This window comes from Taudactylus pleione, unplaced genomic scaffold (assembly GCF_031769625.1).
Source record: "Taudactylus pleione unplaced genomic scaffold, aTauple2 ptg000496l, whole genome shotgun sequence".
In the NCBI taxonomy this organism is placed as follows: Eukaryota; Metazoa; Chordata; class Amphibia; order Anura; family Myobatrachidae; genus Taudactylus; species Taudactylus pleione.
The window spans coordinates 1253703-1276314 of NW_028284898.1; the positions used below are offsets into that span (position 1 = coordinate 1253703).

At 43.4% G+C, this 22612-nt stretch overlaps 1 protein-coding gene across 2 annotated transcripts; it reads left to right on the forward strand.

The window, feature by feature from the left end:
• Window positions 1-1808: 1808 nt before the first annotated feature.
• On the forward strand, window positions 1809-14612 carry LOC148502467 (uncharacterized). 2 transcript variants are annotated; one of them, XM_088449793.1, is made up of 4 exons: window positions 1809-1900; window positions 4988-5764; window positions 7947-8037; window positions 10449-14612. In XM_088449793.1, the coding sequence occupies exons 1-3, from the start codon at window positions 1849-1851 to the stop codon at window positions 8024-8026; spliced, it is 909 nt and encodes a 302-aa protein (XP_088305919.1). In that variant the 5' UTR covers window positions 1809-1848; the 3' UTR covers window positions 8027-8037; window positions 10449-14612. The 2 variants fall into 2 exon arrangements, with proteins under 2 accessions (XP_088305919.1, XP_088305920.1); XM_088449794.1 differs by lacking the exons at window positions 7947-8037; window positions 10449-14612 and adding an exon at window positions 6446-6465.
• Window positions 14613-22612: the final 8000 nt, after the last annotated feature.

The window sequence follows — 22612 nt, forward strand, 5'->3', positions numbered from 1 at the left end:
GATCCAAAACACGAAGAAAGATCCAGATCCAAAACCAAAACACAAAACACGAAAAGTGGCCGGTGCACACCCCTAATATACATATAGGAACAAAGCTGCAAAGTATTTGTTCGCTGCATGCAAAAACACAATTTCATTTGCCTGCCTTGCATTACAATGTGGTTTATTCGAGGAACAAATTGCTCTGATTTTGCTCCATTTTCTGATTTGATCCTAAAGGCCCCTACACATGGAATGATGCAGGTAATGACGATTTCCCTTGAACTCTTGAACACTCCTGGACAAACGATATTGGGCCTGATTCAGAGCTGGACGCTCTGACAGAGCGCTCACTCTGAATCAGTGCCGGGCTTGTGTTTTTTTAGAGCGGCCTCCCGGCCGCTCGCATAGCTATGCGTGACAACCCACAAGATGGTCGCGATGGTCAAGACCATCGCTACCATGGGGCTTGCGATGAGATCCTTGTGGTAGGGTCTCGTGGCCGCAAGCCCAAGAGTGCTTTCGGCTCTAACATGGGAACGCCTCCGTCTAGGGCAGCCATGCCCCCTGCCCGCCCACCAAACGGGGCGTGCTGTCACTCAACATCGACAGCACGCCCCCTTTGGTACGAGACCCGGAGCTACAGTTTGCCCGTCGCTATCCGGGTCTCGCGCATGCGCACTGGGCCACCATTGACCCGCTTGCGAGCGCATAGCGCTCGCGAGCGGGTCTGAATAAGGCCCTTTGTACATACACATGGAACGATTGTACAAACAATCAAACAATATAGACGAGTCGTTAACGACTTGAAATCGTTAACTATATATCGTTTGGCAGCAACCAACCTCACGATGCATCTTCTGTCTCTCCGTCGGCTGGCACAAAATGGTGGAGGGGAGTGGCCAGGAAAAGTGACGAAAAATCACAGAACAATGTGTGACAAATCATGAAAGACAGGTCGTGATCTTCTGCATGTTGAAGAGATCACCGACCATGACCAAAGACCAGCAGGAGCGCACATCGGCATCGTTTGTGTGCCAACACACGGCACTTTTTAAAAGATTTGTTGTTCCAAACAGTTGAAAATGGCAATATCGTTTAAAAGACCGTACCATGTGTAGGGGCCAAACTGTAAATCAGACCATCTATCAGGGGTGTACTTATAATGGGTGCAGTGTGTGCGGGGCACACAGGCCCCTGGGTCCAGGGGGGCCCGCACCGCACACCCTGCACCCATATTATACTTACCTCTCCGTCGGTGCTGGTGTCTGCGCTGTATAAAACGTTTGGCCATTTTCCCATCGTTTGCGCATGCTCAGTGCAGGGAAAGTGTCCGCCACGACCATTTTGCCGGTGACCTGCGCATGCGCTATAGACTCTGGGCACACTCTAGTGCCCAGAGTCTATTAGTGCGGGGGCCTGTGACGGAGACTCCACACGGGCACCCTCCTGTCTAGAAACTCCCCTGTCCTCTATGCCTTGTCATATTCATTTCCAATAGTTTATTTATTTGTTTATCATTAAAATGCTTTGTACTGAAAGACTACATTGTGGGTCTTGTGCTGACTTGATAGTTGCATAACCACTATTTGGGGTTTCTTAAAGATCCTAAAACAGGTCCAGCCAGACACCCCTCCCTAGTAAACCGTGTCTATACTTAGTGATTTTATACAGTCATCTCTCCATATTATCCATCCTTTAGGAATACAAACATGAAGATAAAGTATGACATATACCATAGCAGCTAGTGATCACACCATAACACCCACTCGCAGTGCAGATATATAGGACATGCCTTCTGTGCTTTGTCCCTCCTCCATAGACTGCACACTGGGATTTTATTAACAAGATCAAAATCTCTATAACGCAATGATGGGAACCTGCAAAATGATGATCCTAGGGCTGATCTCACTGATCGCTGGTAAGATATGTCATATTCTAATGCAAGCTACAGTATATGATTGTAATATAATAAGTGATGCTTACAGTAAATGTAATATCTGCATAAGCAGTGTGGTCTGATATCATTGCTGATACCAATGTCACCACTTAAGATTTATAAAGGAAATTTGCATATTGAAAGGAATATTGTGAATAGTCTTTGATACCGTGGCCCATAGGAACCAATCATATCATAGCTATCATTTCTCTCTTGCAATGTATAAAATGATAGACATAATCTGATTGGTTGCTATGAGCTTCACCACTACTTGGCTGTTTTAGAAGCTTTTGGGGTCCATTTACTAAGCAGTGTTAGGAGACAGAGTGAAAAGTGATAAGAAAGTGATAAGGTGCCAGCCAATCAGCTCCCAACTGTCATTTTTCAAACACAGCCTGTGAGATGACAGTTGGGAGCTGATTGGCTGGCACCTTATCACTTTCTTATCTGGCTGGCACCTTATCACTTTTCACTCTGTCTCCTAACACTGCTTAGTAAATAGACCCCTTAGTACTGCAAATCTACTCCCGTATGGTTATCTTGGATTTGTGTGTGTTAAATAAAAGAAAACAGGTGTTTTTACATGGGCACAAAATTTGTCAGTGACTTCTAATATACATCTAATGTACAGTAGAAAGTGCAGTATCCCATACATCATAGTAATAACTGTATAACATTTTATCACTACTAAATTAATATATGATAATTATTAATGGAGAATATATTCCGTTTAAATATTTTCAAATGCATGCACACCTAAAGGAATAATAAGCTGAGGCCGGTATTGCCCCCAACATTTCCGCTGAAGGGAGTAGTGATAATCGCGACACTGTCCGTTAAGGGTCTCTTACAGTATGGTCGACTTCAGTACTGTAGCTGCCATGTTCTAGATTTGCATCTTTAGGGCGTTAGTAATGCCGACATGCACATAGAAATGCAATTAAAATTGCGGAGGACAGCTCTTTTGAAAAGAGATGATAGGACTTTTGTGTGTGTGACCTGGGAGTCCTTCTGCGCATTCGCTGGCCGACTTGCGAGCCACGGGGAACACGCTAAGAGGGATCTCCATTACTAATATGGCAAAATAAAGGAACGGGAGAAGAAAAAATGCGTTATAACTTATTATTATAAAACAATATTTTTTAAGTCGCAAATTATATCAAAAAAGCTTGAAGAGTCAGAGCCTTCAGTGCACTGCATGTGTGTGACCCAACAATTATAAAAACAGTAAGTGGTTAAAGTTAGCAAGAGTATAGTAAAAAAAAGAAATGCATTCAATAAATAAAGAAGAATGTTATACCGTGTAATATAAATGATTTATAAAGATATTTACATTATTTGTCTACATGTCAGCACTATATGATTTGTAATGGTGTTACAAGTATAATTCAAAATACATAAATTGGGCAGTACAGTGGCATAGTGGTTAGTACTCAGGGTTGGACTGGCCCACAGGGGTACAGGAGAAATCCCCGGTGGGCTCCACCCCCCTCCTCTAGGTGTCAGGTTTCAGTCCTTAAATTATAGATTGTTACTCTATTAGACAGTTACCTGGTGGAGCAGGACCACTGATCAGCATGGGGGCTTCGTTCCCTTCTATAGAAATGACACCAATATTTGCCTAATGGCTAGCCAAGAATCGGTGGTGGCTGGCCACACCCCCTCTGGTGGAAGAACACACCCCTTAATCATGGGCCCCTACCACTGATTTTCCTGGCGGCCCCTTATGATCCAGTCCAACTCTGTTAGTACTGCATAAGTTTGATTCCAATCAAGTGGAATCTGTGGTGCTGATGCAGAGTTGGGAGCAAAACAAAAAATTTAAATAAAAGAGCAAGTAACATTGCACATTGGTAAAACCTTGTTGCTTTGTAGATGGTGCATTTGTAAAATGTGCAAAGAGATTTAGATTTGGGAGGGGCGTGTCCAAAATTAAATTTAAACTGCAGTGTGAAAATAAAGCTGTCCTGAATTTGAGGGCAACATTCAAAAGCAGCCAGTACCCAGCATGTAAGAAGAATTAATGTATTTGCACCCCTTGCATCACAACTAGGTGTGTACACTTGCCAAGTTACTTGCTTGTTTTAGCTTTGCTCCCACTTTACAATCAGCCCCGGTATGTTCTCTTGGGTTTGGGTGTGCTTCCTCCTGCAAGCCAAAGGCATACTGGTCTTAGGTTAGTTGACTTCAGACAAAAAAGTCCTATTAGGTATCAGTGTGGTATGGAATAAAGATGGTAAGCTCCATTAGGGTAGAAAATTTGTATGCAAACAATTGACCGACGGCTTGGATGCCGACTGCCGAAATCCCGATCAGCGTGGGAAGACCGGCAATGGAATCCTGACATGGCTGGAGATGCCGACGACGGAATCCCAACAGCCGGCATCCCGATCGTAAGTACAGCGAGGGCTGGGTAGCTGTTAGCTACAGGGGGAAGGCTTAGGTTTAGGCGCCCTGGAGGGACTTAGGCTTAGGCTGCAGGAAGGGGAAAGTTAGGGTTATGCTCCCAACAGGGGGGTTAGGGTTAGACACCACTGGGGGGAGGTTAGGGTTTGGCAATAAGGGGAGAGGTAAGGGTTAGGCACTAAGGGGGAGGGTTAGGGTTAGGCACTAAGGGGGAAGGGTTAGGTTTAGGCACCTACCGGGAGGGTTAGGGTTATGATGCGGGGTAGGGAGGGTTAGTGTTAGGGTGCAGTAAAGGAGGGTTAGGGATAGGGGGTAAGTAGGACAAGGGAACACAACTAACCATTTCCCTGTCAGGATAGTAGCATCGGGATGCCGCTGTCAATGTAATGACAGTCGGAATTCTACACGTCGGTATATCATACCTAACCCCAGAAAATTATGTGAATTATTAAATAACATATACAGCACTGCACAATATGTGTTATCTATACAGTATAAATAATCTGTATAACAATTTGATAAGGTTTGTCCTGTTTTCAACATGCATGCACAGTGTGTCCCAATAGCTCCCAATGCTAATAGAAATATAATATGTATAATTTCAGCTATATTTCCTTACCATTCACAATGTAATTTTACTTATGTCTTTGTCCTTTTTCTCAGTTTCCACAGTGGAAAGTCAGCCACCGATCCCATTCTCTTTTTATGAGACCATCAATGATTTCCTTGCGGCTCTTGAAAACCTCAAAAATCAATTCTCCCACCTTAAACCTAGCACCACAGTGACACCAATCACCAGTATAAAGCCAATTCCAAACACTAACACAGTGATATCTAACAAACACACTAGTCACTCAACAACAACTAGTAACACCAGGAGAACAACCCATACACCTCTGCCATCAACAAGTAAACTTGTGACTGCTTCATCTACTAGGTTTACTATACCCAATACTAGTAGGTCTACAAGTAGGTTGATTTCTAATAGTCATATCACATCAGTCAGTAAACCAGGATCACTACCTAGTACCATCTCAAGTAGACCATCGGTAACTATTAAACCAGTGAGCATTCCATTGAACAATAATACAGTGCCTTCGTTTGTTACTGAGGTCAGTAGATCATTATCAACCACTAGACCTGTATCTTCGTACAGCAATTCAGCAAGCAAATCATCAACTATGAAACCATTGTCTACTTCCACCACCGGAAATAGCATAAAGACAAAATCTCCTGGAACACAGAACATTCAGTCATCAATTAGTGCTAATATTCTAACATCGACAAAATCACTTCTGACTATGACATCGTCTTCAGCTAGGCCAAGTCCAACAATGAATGCCATAACGCAAACCAGTGACAGAGCACGTTCCAGTTCTAGGTCCAGTATACCAACAGTATTGATAAACACATCTATTACCAAGCCTGAACGTTTAACAGGTGAGTTCTTTCAGGAGATGGGAGGTCAATTTTGACTTATAAAACATCAATGTACAGTATAAAACTTCACATACAATATTATCTGTAGCGATAAACTTTATTACTAAGTATTCCATATAGTATTACAAACTATTCCTCTGCAAACTTAAAAGCTAGTAAGTCTACTGCGGTGCCATGGATCACAAACTGGTAGATGAAGATCAAGAAGTCTGATGCCAAATTTTGTTGGGGTCAGAAAAACTGACATGTTGCTGTCAACAAGACTTTAACCAGGAATAAATTGGTATTAATAATATATTGCGGTATTTGTAAATTATGGCTCTGTTCTGGCTACACCCACTATTTCCAAGGAACAAGTAAAATGTAGTTTCATGTTGTTTTACAGGCTGTGTTTAACAATTGCCTCATAGGAGCTGATTGGTTGGTACTTATCTCTCTCTAAGCTTTGATACATCTCCCCCTGCATCATGAAGCAGGACTGTTTCATCTCAGTGGATGTACAGATTATACATATAAATTTCTAGAGAACAATAATACATACAAGGGTTTTATACAGCGAAGGCAGTTAAAGCTGATTGTTTGGAGGGTAGCCGAAAAATAATCACTTTAGAACCAGAAACAAATAGATACACAAAATGTCTTTTTAATATGTAATTGTAGTATTTTCCACTTTGCTCACAGTATAAATAGGAGCCAGCCCCAGCTTCTTTATGGCGTTTATCTAAACATTGGACCTGATTCAGACCCACTCGCAAGATGCAATTGCTCGCTGGCAAAAAGGGGACGGATATTTAAATGAAGCACTCGCACTGCGTCGCGTAAAGACGCCCACTATGTTTTAGCGAGCTACGGCAAAGTGCGCTCGCAAGTGTCATCTCCGGGAAATGAAGGATTAATCGGGACCATCGAGAGCCATCGGAGCTGCTCACATCCCTTGGGGTTGCCTTAGCCTGCCGCAAGCACAGCGATCAGTGCTGGCTGAAATACATGCAGGTGACATGTACAATAACGCTACTTTGCTAATTATGCACGCCCTTTAAACAGCGTTTTGGCGGCCAGACACGCCTGCGTTCGCACATCCACTCCCCCGTTTACAAGCACCTTCCCCTGTTACCTCCCACAAACGGCACTATCTGTCACTCAAAGCAGCAACCTGATAGTGGCTTACGAGCTACCAAAATCAGATCGCAACAAATGGCTTGCACACGTGCACTGCGAATTATATGCATGCGCAGATGGGCGAAAATCGCTCAGAGCGAGCGATCGCGCCTTAGCGAGTGGGTCTGAATCAGGTCCATAATCTGTGGGCACCATATTTGTGGATTATCGGTCCATGCAGCAGGCCCAGCCCTCCCCCTGCACCTAAGGTGCCAGGCCAGCCATGATCGCATCCTCCAGCAGTGTGCTGTGCAAGGCAGGCACATCTGCCCTCCCGGTTGGCTCCGCCTTCACCTCTCCTCATGGCCGCCCCCTTCTCCCAGCATCAGTCAGTGAGGAAAGATGGAGCCACCCGGTACAGGATACGTGTCTGCCTTGCGCAGCACACACAGAAGGAGGTCTAGTTACGCCCCTAGAAAGAAGTTAGGTATGCCTGGGTAATTTCTAGTTAGCAGAAAGTTATATTTCCAGCTTGTATGAAAAGAAGTCTGTCCAGTCTTTAGCAAGAAAGCTTGCTGTTGGTAGTGGCTGGCGGTTGTAATTGCTGGTTGCCCAAAAGTTCTTGCTTTCACTTCTGATCTGGATGAGGAAGGACAAGTGGCCAAAGGTGTCCAGTAGATAAAGTGCTTAATGCGTTTCATTGCAGAATTAGACCCATGACTGTTTCAGAAGCATGGCACTGGCAGAAACTGCATTCATTATGTTAAAGCCTACAGCCAACAAAAGAAGGGGACAGGGTGCAGATTCTATAGAAGCGAACTCAGCACCCATGTTCATCAGTAATTCTGCTCTACCAGGAAACTGACCCTCTAGTACAGGAACAATGTATAATGTAAGTGCACAGCCTGAAACATGATCCCTAGAGGAGGGGGTGGGCCTTTAGCAGTGGGGATTTCCCCAGTACCCCTGTGGGCCAATCAGACCCTGCCTACATCACATTTTATTGCCATTGATTAAGTCAAGCACGTTTTTTGTGAATGAAAGATGATTATTTTGTCAGTAATTTTTTTTTCTATTTATATAGTTACATCAGATGTTTCTGGATTACCAACCCTGTCCACAATCCTCTTACCCCTGGCATGTCTCTTCATTGCAATATGGTGAATTCAGTTTTGGTGAGTTACTCTTCCCATTAGCAGACATGTGATTTCATGTGTCTTTTACATCTAAGTGAGTTAAATAGAAATACAGTATGCAATAAAAGTAATAACATATTACTAAGGTCATTCTGGAATATAGGCATAGTAACATAAAATGTAACTTTTAACCAAGGAACCACGTAAGAGACATTGAAATGGCGGCCATTTTCCAGGCGTTTTGTGCACGTCTGCTACAGCTGATGCAGAAGTGTATCAAAAGCTCCATGCGATTCAGTGCCGTGCATAGGAAGCCTGTTTCTGGCGGCATGGGGCTGGTGCAAATCGCACAGCTTTCCGCTTGCAGATGAACGAGCCCCCACATAAGTTCAACGGATACTCGCATTAGCATAACGTATTACATCAGGCTTCCGTGGCTTCCTGCAGCTACAGCCGCTTTCTGTGTGATTCAGAATGAGCCCCATAGTGTCTATCATTTGGAAACCACAACCTAATGTCCCTGAATAAAATTTGCTCACTACTTGCTATGGGAGTGGATACTTGGGGATATGTTCAATATCCCACACATGGAATTCAGTCAGAATGCCGAAGGTAAGTAGCGGGGTTAAGGGGAGTGTTAGGGGGCGGGTTAGGGTTAGGCACTAGGGGGAGGGTTAGATTTATGGTGTGGGGAGGGGGTGGATAGGTTTAGTGTGCTGGGAGGGAGGATTAGGTTTAGGTCCTAGGGAGGGAGGTTAAGTTAATGCCCTAGGAACGGCGGGTTAGGGTAGAGAGAGGGAAAGGGTTAGGATATCATCCGACAGGTGTCGTTATCCAAACCCTGTCGGGATGTCGGCATCTGGATTTTGAACGCCAGGATCCAGAACGCTGGAATCCTGTACCCATTCCCTGTACTTATATGTTTGTTTTTGAGCCATAGATACTAATTCTGAGTTGGGAGCAAAGCAAAATAGAGCAAGTGACTTTACACATTGGCCAAACCATGCTGAACTGCAGGTGGGACAGATATAAAATGTACACAGAGATTTATATATAAGAGGGGTGTGTCAAACTCAAATCTTAATTGTGGTGTAAAAATAAAGCTGTCCAGCATCTGTGGGCTACATGCAACAGCAGCCAGTATTTACTCTGCAAGCAAAAAAAATAAATAAACTAAATGTATTTGCACCGGAATGGGATTGTAAAGGTGGCGACTAAACTGCTAGCCGCCGGTTCAAATCCCGACAACGTGAGGCCGAAAGTATAAAAACACAACAGTGGAGGTAAGTAACGCTAACTCTCCTCTCTCCCCCCCTAACCCTAACCCTACTGTAGGGGTGCCTAACCCTCCCCTGCTAGTGCCTAACCCTAACCTTCCCCTAGGGGTGCCTAAACTTAACACCCCGTCCCCACTCCCTAAATCTACCCTCCTGGGGGGGGTGCCTAACCGCCCCACGGGGGTGCCTAACCCTAACCCCCCCTTCCCCTAGGCTAACCGTAACCCTCCCGGGGGGATGCCTAACCCTAAGTTCCCCCGGGAGCCCCTAACCTTACCCTCCCCCTCCGTGGGTAAGAGGACAAGCGCCCGGACTTACCTAGGCCCTGATTCAGACCCACTCGCAAGCGGCTGTCCGCTCGCAAGTGGGTCGATGGTCTGCACTGAGCATGCGCAAGTCCTTCGCTCGTTGTGTCTGATCAAAGGGGGCGTGCTGTCGATGTTGATTGACAGCACGCCCCCTTTGGTGGGCGTGCCGGGGGCGTGCCTCCCTGACGGGGGCGTTCCCAAGGGAACGCCTACCGTCAGAAGCCGGCCCACTGACATCACTAGTGATGTCAGTGGGAGTGATTTTGGCTCTGATAGAGCCAAAATCACTCTGGGCCTTGCGGTTGAAAACCTCAACCGCAGGCTCCGGCTCGCAGTTTCGATGGTCGCGATGGTCACGACCATCGTGGCCATCAAACTGCACGCTCGTATAGGCTGTGGGTGGTGACCCACAGCTATACGAGCGTCCAGGAGGACGCTCCAGAATTATGGAGGGCGGCCCTCATTCAGAGCGTGCGCTCTGCTCAGAGCGTACGGCTCTGAATGAGGGCCCTAGTTCGGTCCTGCGTCATCCTGGATTCCGGTGTCGGGACTATGGCAGGCGTCGCTATCTCTTCTTGGAGAAAGATATATATTAGCGCAGAGATCTATACTTTTTACGTCGCTATCTCGACGCCTGTCATAAATCCATAGCCGGGATTCTGGCGTCGGGATTGTGGTCACTTAACTACATCCCATTTGCACCTATTGCATCACAACATGGTTTGTGCCAGAGACGATGTTACTTCCTTTTTTTGCTTTGCCCCCAATTCAGAATCAGCCTTATAAATGTCTATTCTCCTAGCTATAGTGCATCTACATCTACACTACATCATGTAAGCTAATTTCATTTTATTTTTGTCCTTAGATTGATTCATGGAAAAATATTGGTAGCTGCTTTGTGACTGTCCTGGAAGGTCTTTGCCTGAACCCGCTCAGTCAATGTCATCTGATGTCCTCAGTCAGTGTCGTCTCATGTTCTCCTTAACAGCGCGGGCAGCTGGATTAATTCCTACCGCACAGTAGTGACTAAATCGTTCTTTATACCTATGTTACTGATTAGACACCTTGTGGTCATTATACAAACTGTGTTTCCAGACAATACAACATTCATGTTTATATCACACGGGGACACGGCAAGGTAGATTTGTCATTCAAGTGTGATTTACAATGTGGGAAGATTCAAGCATAAAATAATCCAAAAGTTCCTGACATTTACCATGATATTATTTAGGAAAGATCTATTATATGAATTAAGAAATAGCACTTTAGATTTGTAATATATAAAACTATTATATGGCACCAACAAATTATTCATTCATTACAGTTTCTGACACTTACAGTACCTGAGTCCAGCAGCAACATCAGTGCAGCCCCCGCTAGTCTTGATAAGGTCCAGTGTGCCAAGCTGACCCTCTTAACCCAACTCTCTGGCACAGGCACAATGGAGACTGTACATGTGACAGCCTCAGCCAATATGAATCAGCCTGATTCTTATTGGCTATTGTGGTCACAGTGACAGCCAACAGAGACAGCCGCAGGTTCAGATAGCCGCGGCTTCATTTTGCGGCAGCTCAGCTAACCAATAAGAATCAGTTTGATTCTTGTTGACTGCTGCTGGATCTCCCCAATGATCGACTAAGCGAGAGTGTCCATGGTCGATCAGTCCATCACCACTGATGTTTTCGCCACCCCTGCACTAGACCAAACTAGTTTGAAGCCAATCAACCTTATACTTGCCAGGTCTCTGGGAATGTCTGGACATTTCGAGAAGTTCTCCCGAACTCTAGTAGATGAAGACTTCTCCCTGTGTTGTGAGATGACACAAACGGCATTGTTGTGGGCAAATTCCAATCATCACACCCCCAGTACTTGTCCTTAGTCAGAAAAGTTGGAATACCCTACATATATGTTGTTGGCCCCTGGGAAAATCACATTGAAACTAACTACAAACAGCATGTTTCCCCTATATACATATAAACTAACAGTTACATAGAGTACTACTCTAGCTTTACCTACATTCCTTCCAAAGTCACATTGTAATATAGCACTGCGCAGAGCTACTATGTTTCTAAATGAGTATTTGGGCCCGATTCAGAGGTGGACGTCATATGAAAATGGCCGATGTTGTTGGTCTGTGCATTTGTCTAAGTTGCACTGTGCATACATCCCGATTGTTGCCGCTCACAGGTAGCACAGATACGGGTGCAGGGTCTGTGGATTTTATTGGGCATACCTAGGAGGTCACCGGGGGTGGCCAAGCAATTGTGGGCGTGACGCTAAAAGCTGCTGCATCCAAAGATGCACAACTGCTCACACTGGAGGCCACACTCAGATGGAGAAGTTTCTCCTGCCATAGGAATTGCGCAAGTGTCGGTGGTGCACCGAGGTGGAAACGCAATACAATGTAGGACTGTATGTGAGGAGGATTATGTCATCACCGTAGAGGTACAGTATAAGATTTATTCTTGGGAATGTATTTAGGATTTAGGAGTAAATTGGAGAACTATTGCTAAATAAAATTAGAATTAGATTATGACATGATCCCTGACATCTCATCCTTTAATTGTTGAGAAGTTCTCAGTATAGAAAGTGCCACTGAAACCAAACCTGTCTTTGTATTATTATTACTAAAATAAAACAGTGTTCTGGATCATGGGTTGTAGGACAAGGGGTCTCATGCATGTATATTTGTTATTCAGTACATTATGTGATAGACATAGATAGATAGATAGATAGATAGATAGATAGATAGATAGATAGATAGATAGATAGAAAAAACTCCAGGTATTATGCCACTGATACTTAGAGAGCTCACAGTCGTATGCACCGGGGTGTTTGATGTTAAACTTAGGGCTGTAGCTTAGTGTCCGGAATCAGTATGATTTACCGCCGGACCCATGCCCAGCAGTTGGAATCCCGACAGAGGAGGAGATCCCAATCGTCCAATGTAAGTATTGTCTAACCTAATTCTACCCCCTAAACCTAACCCTCCCTTAGGGGTACCTAACCCTAACCTTCCCCCTCAGTGCCTAACACTAATCCCCCCTCTAAGTGCCTAAACCTAACCCCCCCTTCCCTGCCACCTAAACCTAAGTCCCCTGGGGGGGTGCCTAACGCTAACCACCACCCTACCCTAGCCTAAACCTAACCTCCCGGAGGGTGCGTAACCTTAAGTCCCCCCTGGGAACCCTAAACCAAACCCTCCCCCACGCGGCTATCGGCGCCAGGCATCCCTTCGATCGGGATGCTGGGCGCCGGTCTCCCGACATCAGTAAAATGACAGGCATCTAGTTTTAGATGCCTGTCATTTAACATTCATCGGGATTAAGTAGTCAGGAAGCCAGCTGTCGGAATTAGATCAGTCAACTTCCCGACTGCATACCTAGTGTCCATATATCCAGTCCTGTCAGTTTTTTTATACAGCAGGTAATCAACCTAGTCTATTTGGACAGGTCATAACAGTATAGACTTCAGCCTTGATGGCTTATATCAGAGTCCGTGTGTATACATAAAGGAGTAATAGTTAGCTCTCACACAGTGTCAAGGTGTTAGTAGCTTACCACCTGCTGGCTACTGAGGGAATGCATCAATCTGTCTGTATAAGTCAGACGAAACTCCACAGTCGCCGCTGACAGACCTTATCACTTTCCTTCGTACTGTTGTGATCTTACATATGGACATCAATTCTTTAGCTGGAACGCTGCATAAAACCAGTTTGTAGCATGCAAGGAAGACTCTTACGCGTTTCTCCGCTGGAACTGATGGCGGTTTTGTCAGAGGGTAAGATAGATAGATAGATAGATAGATAGATAGATAGATAGATAGATAGATAGATAGTGTAACCTTAAAATAGTGCTGTGACTTATTTAGACTGATGTATGAGATTAAGCCTACATGTGACAAGAGTGTAAGTACAAATGAAGTAAGCTGTAATTGGAAAACATAATCCGGTGCATTGCACATGGCATGTTGATCAGATCCTTTGCCCACAACTGCACCATACTGCCCTTGATGACTAAAGGAGACAGCCTGGTTGACAACACAGATGGAGTGCAGTTTGTTGTAATCACAGTGTGTTTGCTGCCATCAGTTAGCAGGTCCAAGAACAGAATATTAACACTTGGAGATCCCAACTTTTCCCTTCACTAAAATATTCATTCTGTATTTGGAGGCACCTAGGAGTTCCTTTCATGCAGGCCAACAAACTATGCATTGACTTTTAATATCCATTTCATTTTAAAGAAAGAGGTGTAGAATTAATGCCCCATACATCTCTGATCAATTGGGGCAAGTTGTTGTTTGCAAATGATTGTCCCAAACAAACGGCAATTATGGGGTTTACCGATTGCCAATTTCAATCAAAAAGTGATTGTAATAACTAAATCAGGTTCTCCAACATGTTTGATCTGGGCTGTAGATTGCTAGTGTATGGAGACGATGATCATCATATATAGATATGTTATACATTCACTGACATTAGTATTATACAGGCCCTTCTACAGTCCCTCAAGGAACACTTACAAAATGCACCATATATGATACAAATGGCATCACTACTCTGTATAAATGTTATTTTGCAGGATTAACACCACAACTCTCCACGGGATAAAATGTACTAAGTGCTGCTTCTCGGCATGTTTAAGAAGGACATTTAAAAGGACAATACTATTCAAAGAAAAATACGCTATGTTTTCCTTTGAATGGTATTGCCGCTTTAAATTTCCTCCTTAAACACAGCAAGAAGTGTCAGTTTTTGCAATTCGCCACTTAGTGGAAATTTTACATATAACCACTGAATTTGGGTCTACTCTCAAAGGATAATAAAGGATAATAAAATGCACAGTGAAGGTTAATATGCTCCAATGAGAATAACATAATTATATTGTTACCATTTGCCTATATTAGATTGTCAGTGTTGAATGAGAAGGAAGATGTTTCAGTTCTGGGCAGTACAATGAAGCTAAATGATGTATGTGGACAATTCTTGTATCTGATACTGTTTGTCAGACAATACAAATAAAACTATCAACTGGAAGCAATGAAACAGGTCTGAATAAATCATTGTGACTCAATATATATTTCTCACAAATCATTGAAATAAATATATGGAATATTATACATTCACTTTTTGAAAAGCCAAATAACAAAAGAATGTTTTAAATGTAAGGACTACGGGCCCGATTCAGAGATGTATGCAAACCCGATGGTTTGTGTACAACTCCGATGGCGGGGAGACTGCGCATGTGCAGAACAGGTCCTGCGAGATCGCTCGCAGTGCCCCAAAAGCTGCAGCATGATTAATATCAGTGGTTGCCACAGAGGTGGGTCTGCAGCGCAGTTCAGAATTCAAATAGGGGAGCCACACCAAGTGCCCTTCCAAACGCTGCCAAACATCGCCGGCCAGGACGCACTGGCAGTTGTTGTGGCTGCAGACCCACCTCTGGAACCTCCGCTGATTGACACGTCGCGGCCTTTTGCTAACATCGTCCATCTCTGAATCAGGACTTATGTAATTAATTTGTATCCCTATACACAGAAAATAAAACGGATGTTCAGCTTTATTGTACTATTATTAATGCATGCCGTATGCCAGGCTACTGTGGGTGGGAAGGCCCAGGATTCTGACTTCACCACAGAGGCACCAAGGTCTACATTATAATTTACAGTCCCAGCACTATTTAAGCACTATCACAGTCAACAGCACTGAGACTATTTATCCGTGTGGCTACATGAGGGGAAATGTTTCTAACCTTCTAAAGAGTGTAGAAGTGGACAAGCGGAGAAGTTATAGCAGCCAATCAGCCTCTAGCTAGTATATATCAAGTACAGTCTATAAAATTTTACAGTAGATGGAAGCTGATTGGTTGCTTTGAGCAATTCCACTTGCCCATTTCTCCACTTTTTAGAAGGTTCGAAACATTTTCCTTATAATGAGAACACTCAGGGGCCTATTTATTAACCAAAGCTGTGGTAAAAGATTATCGCAATTTCAAACATTGGGGCATTTACCAAATTTTCCAGTTGAAAATGTAGTCTTCATATATTTCCATGTGAGCGGCAAAGGTTCCCCATTCACCAGGCTCTGTGTAGCTAAGCTTTTTGGAGCTTGGCCCCATGACCTGATGCCATCTTTAGTTGGCGTTAGCCTATTATAGCCCACAGGCATGCATGGCCCGGAAGTAAACCAGTATTTCTGAAACATGGTCCTCATGGAACCCTAAAGCTTGGTACACACTATGTGATTTTTTGATCAAACCTATAATTGGGACAATTTTTCGGCAAATTCATGATCCCGATATCTGTGCTACACATTATACAATTTAAATTAAATACCTGGTGAATTTCACAGTGAATTTGCATATGTCCACCTACAAGGATGATGAGGTAAACAGGAAAAAGCATAGGAAATATGAGATTATGGAGAATGCACACACACTGCACGATATCGGGAAACTGTGGCCGAGATTTTCGGTCCTGACCGACAGGTTGGTTAATTGAAGGAATGCGTTTGTGGATGTTTTCTAGTCGTTTTATTGGCGAAACGCTAAAACGATCACTCATACAAAGTATACAATAAATTAGCCCGATTATTGGCAAATCATCCCAATAATTGTGCAGTGTGTAGGTAATTTAACAATGCATGTTTTCCAGATAATCTAGTGGTAAACAGGTGTGTTAATTGACTAACACAAGCTGGGTCGGACTGGCCCGTAGGGGAAAAGGGGAATCCCCTGGTGGGCCACACTGCCTGAGGTCCCACACCCTCATCTACGGCTCAGGTTCAAGACTGTGAACTTGAACTATACATTATACATATGTTACATTACACTGCACAGGACTATGGTGCATTGTTTACAATGCATTGCTGTTATTAATCTGGTAAATTATCATGCATGCACCAGCAGTATCTACTTTATATACATTTTTAAGGGGCCCAGTCCATGTCTAATTATTTATTTATTACCAGTTATTTATATAGCGCACACATACTCCGAAGCATTTTTCAGAGAATATTTGAACATTCACATCAGTCCTCGCCCCAGTGAAGCATACAATGTATATTCTCTACTGCATGCACACTCACATACATACACACTGGGGTTAATTTTTGTTGGGAGCCAAGTAACCTTTGAGTATATTTTTGTAGTGTGAGAGGAAACTGGAGCACCCAAAAAAAAACAACGCAAGCACAAATACAAACTCCACACAGTTAGGGCCGACGTGGGAATCGAATCCACAACCTCAGTGCTGTGAGGCAGCAATGCTAACCATTACACTGTCTGTGCTACCCTAATGGTTAGCCAAGCATTTGTGTAGGCTGGCCACACCGCCTCTATAATTTATTGCTGATTTTTGGAGAAAAAATGTAGAAAACTTTTCTCCATCTGAGACAAGGAGAAAAAAACAGCAAAATCCCTATTTTTGGCTAAAAATGTGGGAATTTATTTCAGAACCATTTGGACAGCCCCCTAATGATACTTCACACCAAAATGTTTCTGTGGGTTGCATACTTTGGCGACAAATGACCGCTGAAATTTTGGTAAAAAAACAAGAAACATTTAGTGAAAAATGCGTCTAATGTATTGGGTCTGGTATTTCAGGGATGCGCCAAGTGTCTTGCACGTGGCTGGTGCAGGCGTTTTTTAAGGTTTTTAAAAAATGCCTATGCCAGCCACGTGCGATGTTTAAAACACTTGGCGCATCCTTAAAGCCCCCCGAAATAAAAGATCCAATATGTTAAACGCATTTTTCATGGGTTTTTCTTCAACCAAAATTTCAGCGGTTTTTCTTGCCAACGACGGCAAAATCGGCTGATTTTGCCTGTAATTGAATCCGGCCCTAAGGGGAAAATTTACTAAGAATTGAGTCTGATCGATTTTGTTTTGTTTTTTAACTCGATTTGTATTGCCAAAGTTTGGGTGATTTGATGTTTCTGAAACTCACAAATTTACTAAGAAGTGAGTTTAGCTGAGAGTGAGTTGGGCGATGGTGAAGCAGATCGAGATTTCTCACCCGAGATTGCAGTGTTTTCTCTCTACCAAGCTCTCCTGAACAAGCAGTCTGTACATACAGTATCAGTAAGATATGTGAAGGCTGTTTGTGTGTTATATCTGTCAAAAAAGGATTAAATATGGAAAAAAATTATGTAGGGTCTCCCCCAAAAAAGCATAACCAGCCCGGACTGCTTAGCCAGTCCTGGTTCCTAAAATTAAAAATCAGCGGCCACTCTACAATTAGCGACCGCTGATTGGCTGGCTGGCTCCGGTTCCTGACAGTTCACACATGGGGGTGTCCTGTCATTAGCCGGGTAGCGATGTATGTGTAAGCAGCACACACATCGCTACAGTCCGGATTTTTTTTCCAAGACCAGGGGATTCTACGGACACCAGCACCAGGACAGAGGTGAGTATAGGATCTGTTTTCACAGGTACACCCATGGAATTCTACTTGGAGAAGTGGACCAATCATCAGGCAGCAAGTAAGTATGTGTGAATGAGTTAGGTAGGTGTGAAATAAAACTTTACTTTCTACATTGTGTGTGTTGTGGTTTTTCAACTATTTTTTTTACAGCGAGTGTATGGGTGCTGGCCGCCTGCTGGCAGTTGTATTACCACAAGTGCCAAAGGGCAGGCACGCTGGCACCTGTAGTTCCACGGTAAACACAATAGTTTCTATTTTTTTGACACCACTATAACCCCTGCACCCACTGCTCCAGGGGTACAGGGAAGAGCCCCGGGCTTCAGACTAAGCCTGGGGTGCTCGGAAGAGGGGGGACCCCTACGATTTCCTGCTTGGCCTGACTGGCTTTGAGTGATAATGCTTTGGCCCGGGAGACCCGGTGATTGGGTTCCCTGGCTGTGGCATTACACCCCGGCAGGATTTGAGTCCAGTGCTGGTTTTAAAAGTAGGGGTGTCCCTATACAATTTTTTTCCCCTATTTTTAAAACCAGGACTAGTCAGCAACCCAGTGCTGGTTACTAAAATACGGGGGAACCCTACTCGTTTTACCCCCGTATTTTTAGGAACCAGGGCAGGCTCAGTAGCCCGGGGCTGTTTATGCTTTTTGTGTTGGGGGACCCTACATAATTTTTTTTATATATATTAGCCCTTTAGATAAGGTTTACATGCAGAAACATACACGAATCACACTGATTTGTATATGTTTCTGCCAAACTCGTAGATCAGGAGGTGGTCTATTTGAAAGTTCTAATTAGCTGCGAGTTTGCTACAATTACACCTGAGATTGTAATCTTATTTATTAGTAAATTCCCGAGTTGTATCTATTTCATGAAAAGTACTTCAGCGTTTGGCCGATGGTGAGTTTTTTCGAGTTTGCAATCTCTCCCGAGTTTATCAGTGAAAAGAGAGTAATCTCACTCGAGTTTGCTTTTAGTAAATTTGAAAAAAATGCCTAAGCTCATCCGAGATTGCAATCTCGACCAAACTCGAATATTAGTAAATTTACTCCTAATAGTTACTCATAATGTGAAACATTGCGCTTTCACTTAACACCTTACATTCCCAAACTTTTGCTGCACTTTGGGAAAACTAACATGCTTACTACTTATATATAGAAAGGACGGTATTCCATTCCAGACATGCCAGTTAGCTACAAATCACGAAATGCACAGAGAACAGCAATGGTATCATGTGACAGCAAGAATGAATAAGCAGCAGGTGGGGATGAAGTGTTATAGTTTACACATCACTTACACAAATTAGGTGCAGCTTGACGTCACTAGGATCCTTTGACATAGCCGAGGAATGAGGCATTTCTGCTTACTAAATGGATGGAATAAAAATTCTAAATAATTTATCAACTCTTTATAGAGTAGTCACAAATAGCAGTTCAATGAGAGTTCCTCTATTAAGCTCTGCAAGTTTCCTTTTGCTCAACTCAAGCTGACATTTTTTATGTTATTGGTATGTGGGCAATTCTATCCAACAAAGTAACTTCTTTTAACATTGTTAAAATATAACTATAGACAGCTATAATTATTGTGCTGTACAAACACCATAAAGAAACATGTTGAGACCAGGAAAGCTGGATGTTTCAAAATATGAAAAGCCATGAAGATGGTACAGAAAATACTTTCTGATAATCAAAATTAAACTGATGAGTAAGATTTATAGGAAAATATAATATTCCTCATGTATTGCAAATAGGGCTACAGTCTTAAGGTGCTAAAAGTGCATGTTACAAATCGATGTGATCTTAGTAAGTTAGTGCTCCATTTGTGCCATATGTAATGTTTAGGTATTACATATACCGTATAAGCAGACACTGCTAAAAAAACTAGAGCTGACCTCTACTACCACAAAGATGGTGCTGGAGAGAGAGGAGAGTAGAGTTGTCCATCAAATGTTTAACCACCGATTGGCACCATTGATACTTTCCATCGATGGTAGATGTTCCTCAACGGAAACCATTGATGGTTCAAACCAGCTATGGGTGCCACTAGAGAGCATCACGTGATGATTGGGAGCCAATCTGAGAAAAAGGATAGGGCTTTGAAATGTGACTGAAGCACTAAGTGCTCTCTGATAAAAAATAAAAACCTCTGGTTTAATGGCAGAGACACCTCAGACCTCCACCATTGATAGCAAATACAGCGATCATTGATAGTAATCCATTAAATGTTTTCTAACCGTCTCTGAGGGAGTGCTTGTCTGCTCCAAGGTAGGTGTGGCCATGAAGCATATTGTATGAGCAAGTCCTGTTGATGTTAATAAGATACGATGTTGCAAAGATAGGATGCATTTTAACCAATCTCTTGTATAAAGCCTTGAATCAATTTTTCCTATTAGTGATGCTTGGTCTAGATTCATATGTGGTGTAAACCAATCATGAGAGTGAGAGGATATCTACAGTGACTTATTACATGTGAAATTTTGTTTGAAAATTTTTACAATGGGCAGCTTGATTTGGACCCAGCAGCAGCTCCTTACCTATCTGGCTGGGGGTCTGCCGGTCAGAGGTTGCAGTCTATGCAGCCCTCTCCACCCTCCAACACGGTGAATTACAGGTGATGTCACTGGGAGGCAAGGTTTAAGTCCAGTGGCAGTGAAGGGCAGAGCCTAAATAAGGGAGTGTGGTTTAAGCTTGGCACTGCTTAGCTTGCTTGGCTCTACAAAGTTTCTCAGCAGGTGCAAAATTGTGCTCATCCACAAATCCCAACATCCTACTCTGCAAACCCAGTAACTTTGATGGAAATTCAAGCACAAGAGCGCAAATCGAGTTGCACGACGCCACCAAAGACAATTTTGCACTGTGCCTTGGCCATTCCTGCTCTTTCTTAGGGCAGGATGTACTAAGCTAAAAAATGTTGTACAACCCCCCAAAATGCAATTTTCGGGGTTCCTTTGATGCATTTCTCCTATGTACTAAGCACCGGAATATTATGCATTCCGGTGCTTCGACATGGTGAGTAATGCCAGTTTTAAATGCCATTACCCAATAGAAGCTTATGGGCTTCTTTTATGGACGTCCACTGAAAGGGATCCAATTGGATCCTTCTCAGCTCCCCCCACAGTGTGCACGTCCTTCTGCGCATGCTCAGAAGGACACCAGAGGGACTTCTTCGTCATAAACCCGGACGTCCCTCTATCGCAAAGGACAGCTATCCCAGTGAGATTATCTAGGTGCAATTTTCCAGGTACATACCGGCAATATTATCGCCGGTATGTACCCCATAATCAACGGTAAGTACGGCATCGTGGATGATTTGCTTAGTACATCCCACCCATAATTAGGTAAACTGTGTGCGTGTGTTTTATCTCATTTTTAAATTTCCCCATGCAGTTTAACAGCAGAGAGCAATAGAACGATGGAGGCATTTTGTGACCGGCACCAGAGGTTTAGATAATAACAAGCACAGGTTATATAAGAAATGTCATACAGGACGACAGAGGGATAAGTCAGGGCTATATATAATAGCAGTAAGAATGAATGCCGTGTGAGCAGTAAGGATTGGAAAGTTTATTTATCCATAGGGCTAAACTGGGCAGCACACAAAGGAATTATGATTGATCACAGAGCTGAGGTCATGATAAATAAATACTTATGTGTGTGTTTATGATAAGACATAATAGATGGTCACCTGAAGTATTGTCAGACCCTCATAAACTAGAACAGAGCGCATGACTTGCTTTGTGTTGGTTACCAGTGCAAACTGCAACTGACTGAGTATTATTTGAACAAGGTTAGTAGTAAAATTAGAAGCTTCTGACCCTAATGAAAAATATGAACTCTCCAGCCTCTTCCTCTGTGAGTACACCAGGATAGACTCACACAGCAGTATATGATGGCACATTTTGCAGAGCTGAATGAAACATTAAAGTGTATGGTGTCACAATACAACACTAAATTATACACGGCATATCAACCAACATTGACGGTAAAAAAAAAAAATGCTGACAGATGTTCAGGATCTGATTCATGCGACCAGGCCTCAAATCTTACCATGATCTGAGGGTCCGTGAGGAGGGGGCAGAGCTGAAATGACGTGATCATTTTAGCCCTGCCCCCTCCCTACAGATTCTTGATTCAAGGCAATTACCTCCCCATCCTGCCCACTTCATTAGGAAATGGGTGGATTGTGGGAGATGCGCCCACTCTTCCGAGGGTGCGGGGGACTACCCAAAAATCGGAAGTCTCCTGCATCTTCAGGGATAGTAGGCTAGTATGTGATGCATGCGATGTGGGAGTGTAAAAAATCGCAAGCAGTGTTACAGCATCCAGAGATGACAGAAGTGGACGTTTCAGTGCTTGCCGATACAGGTGTATGCGAGTACACGTGGGGGAGGCTGAATCTAGCATTTATTATTACATCCGCAATTCCGCAAACATACCGTATGCACCAGTGGCTGCAACTGCATGCACCTCTGACTCAGGCCCTGTATAACATGTATGCTGCATATGCAAGCCTAATCTTCAGTTGTAAAACAAAGAGAACCCCTTGGCAAAGAGAACAACAGCATCTTAGGAAATTGCTATTATTATTATTATTATTATTATTATTATTATTA

Excerpts from the sequence above, each read along its gene's own strand:
- LOC148502467 (XM_088449793.1), top strand. The coding sequence starts at position 1,849 with ATGATGGGAACCTGCAAAATGATGATCCTAGGGCTGATCTCACTGATC. Across the intron at positions 1,901-4,987 it reads GCTGATCTCACTGATCGCTG|TTTCCACAGTGGAAAGTCAG; the intron begins GTAAGATATGTC and ends CCTTTTTCTCAG. Across the intron at positions 5,765-7,946 it reads CAAGCCTGAACGTTTAACAG|TTACATCAGATGTTTCTGGA; the intron begins GTGAGTTCTTTC and ends CTATTTATATAG.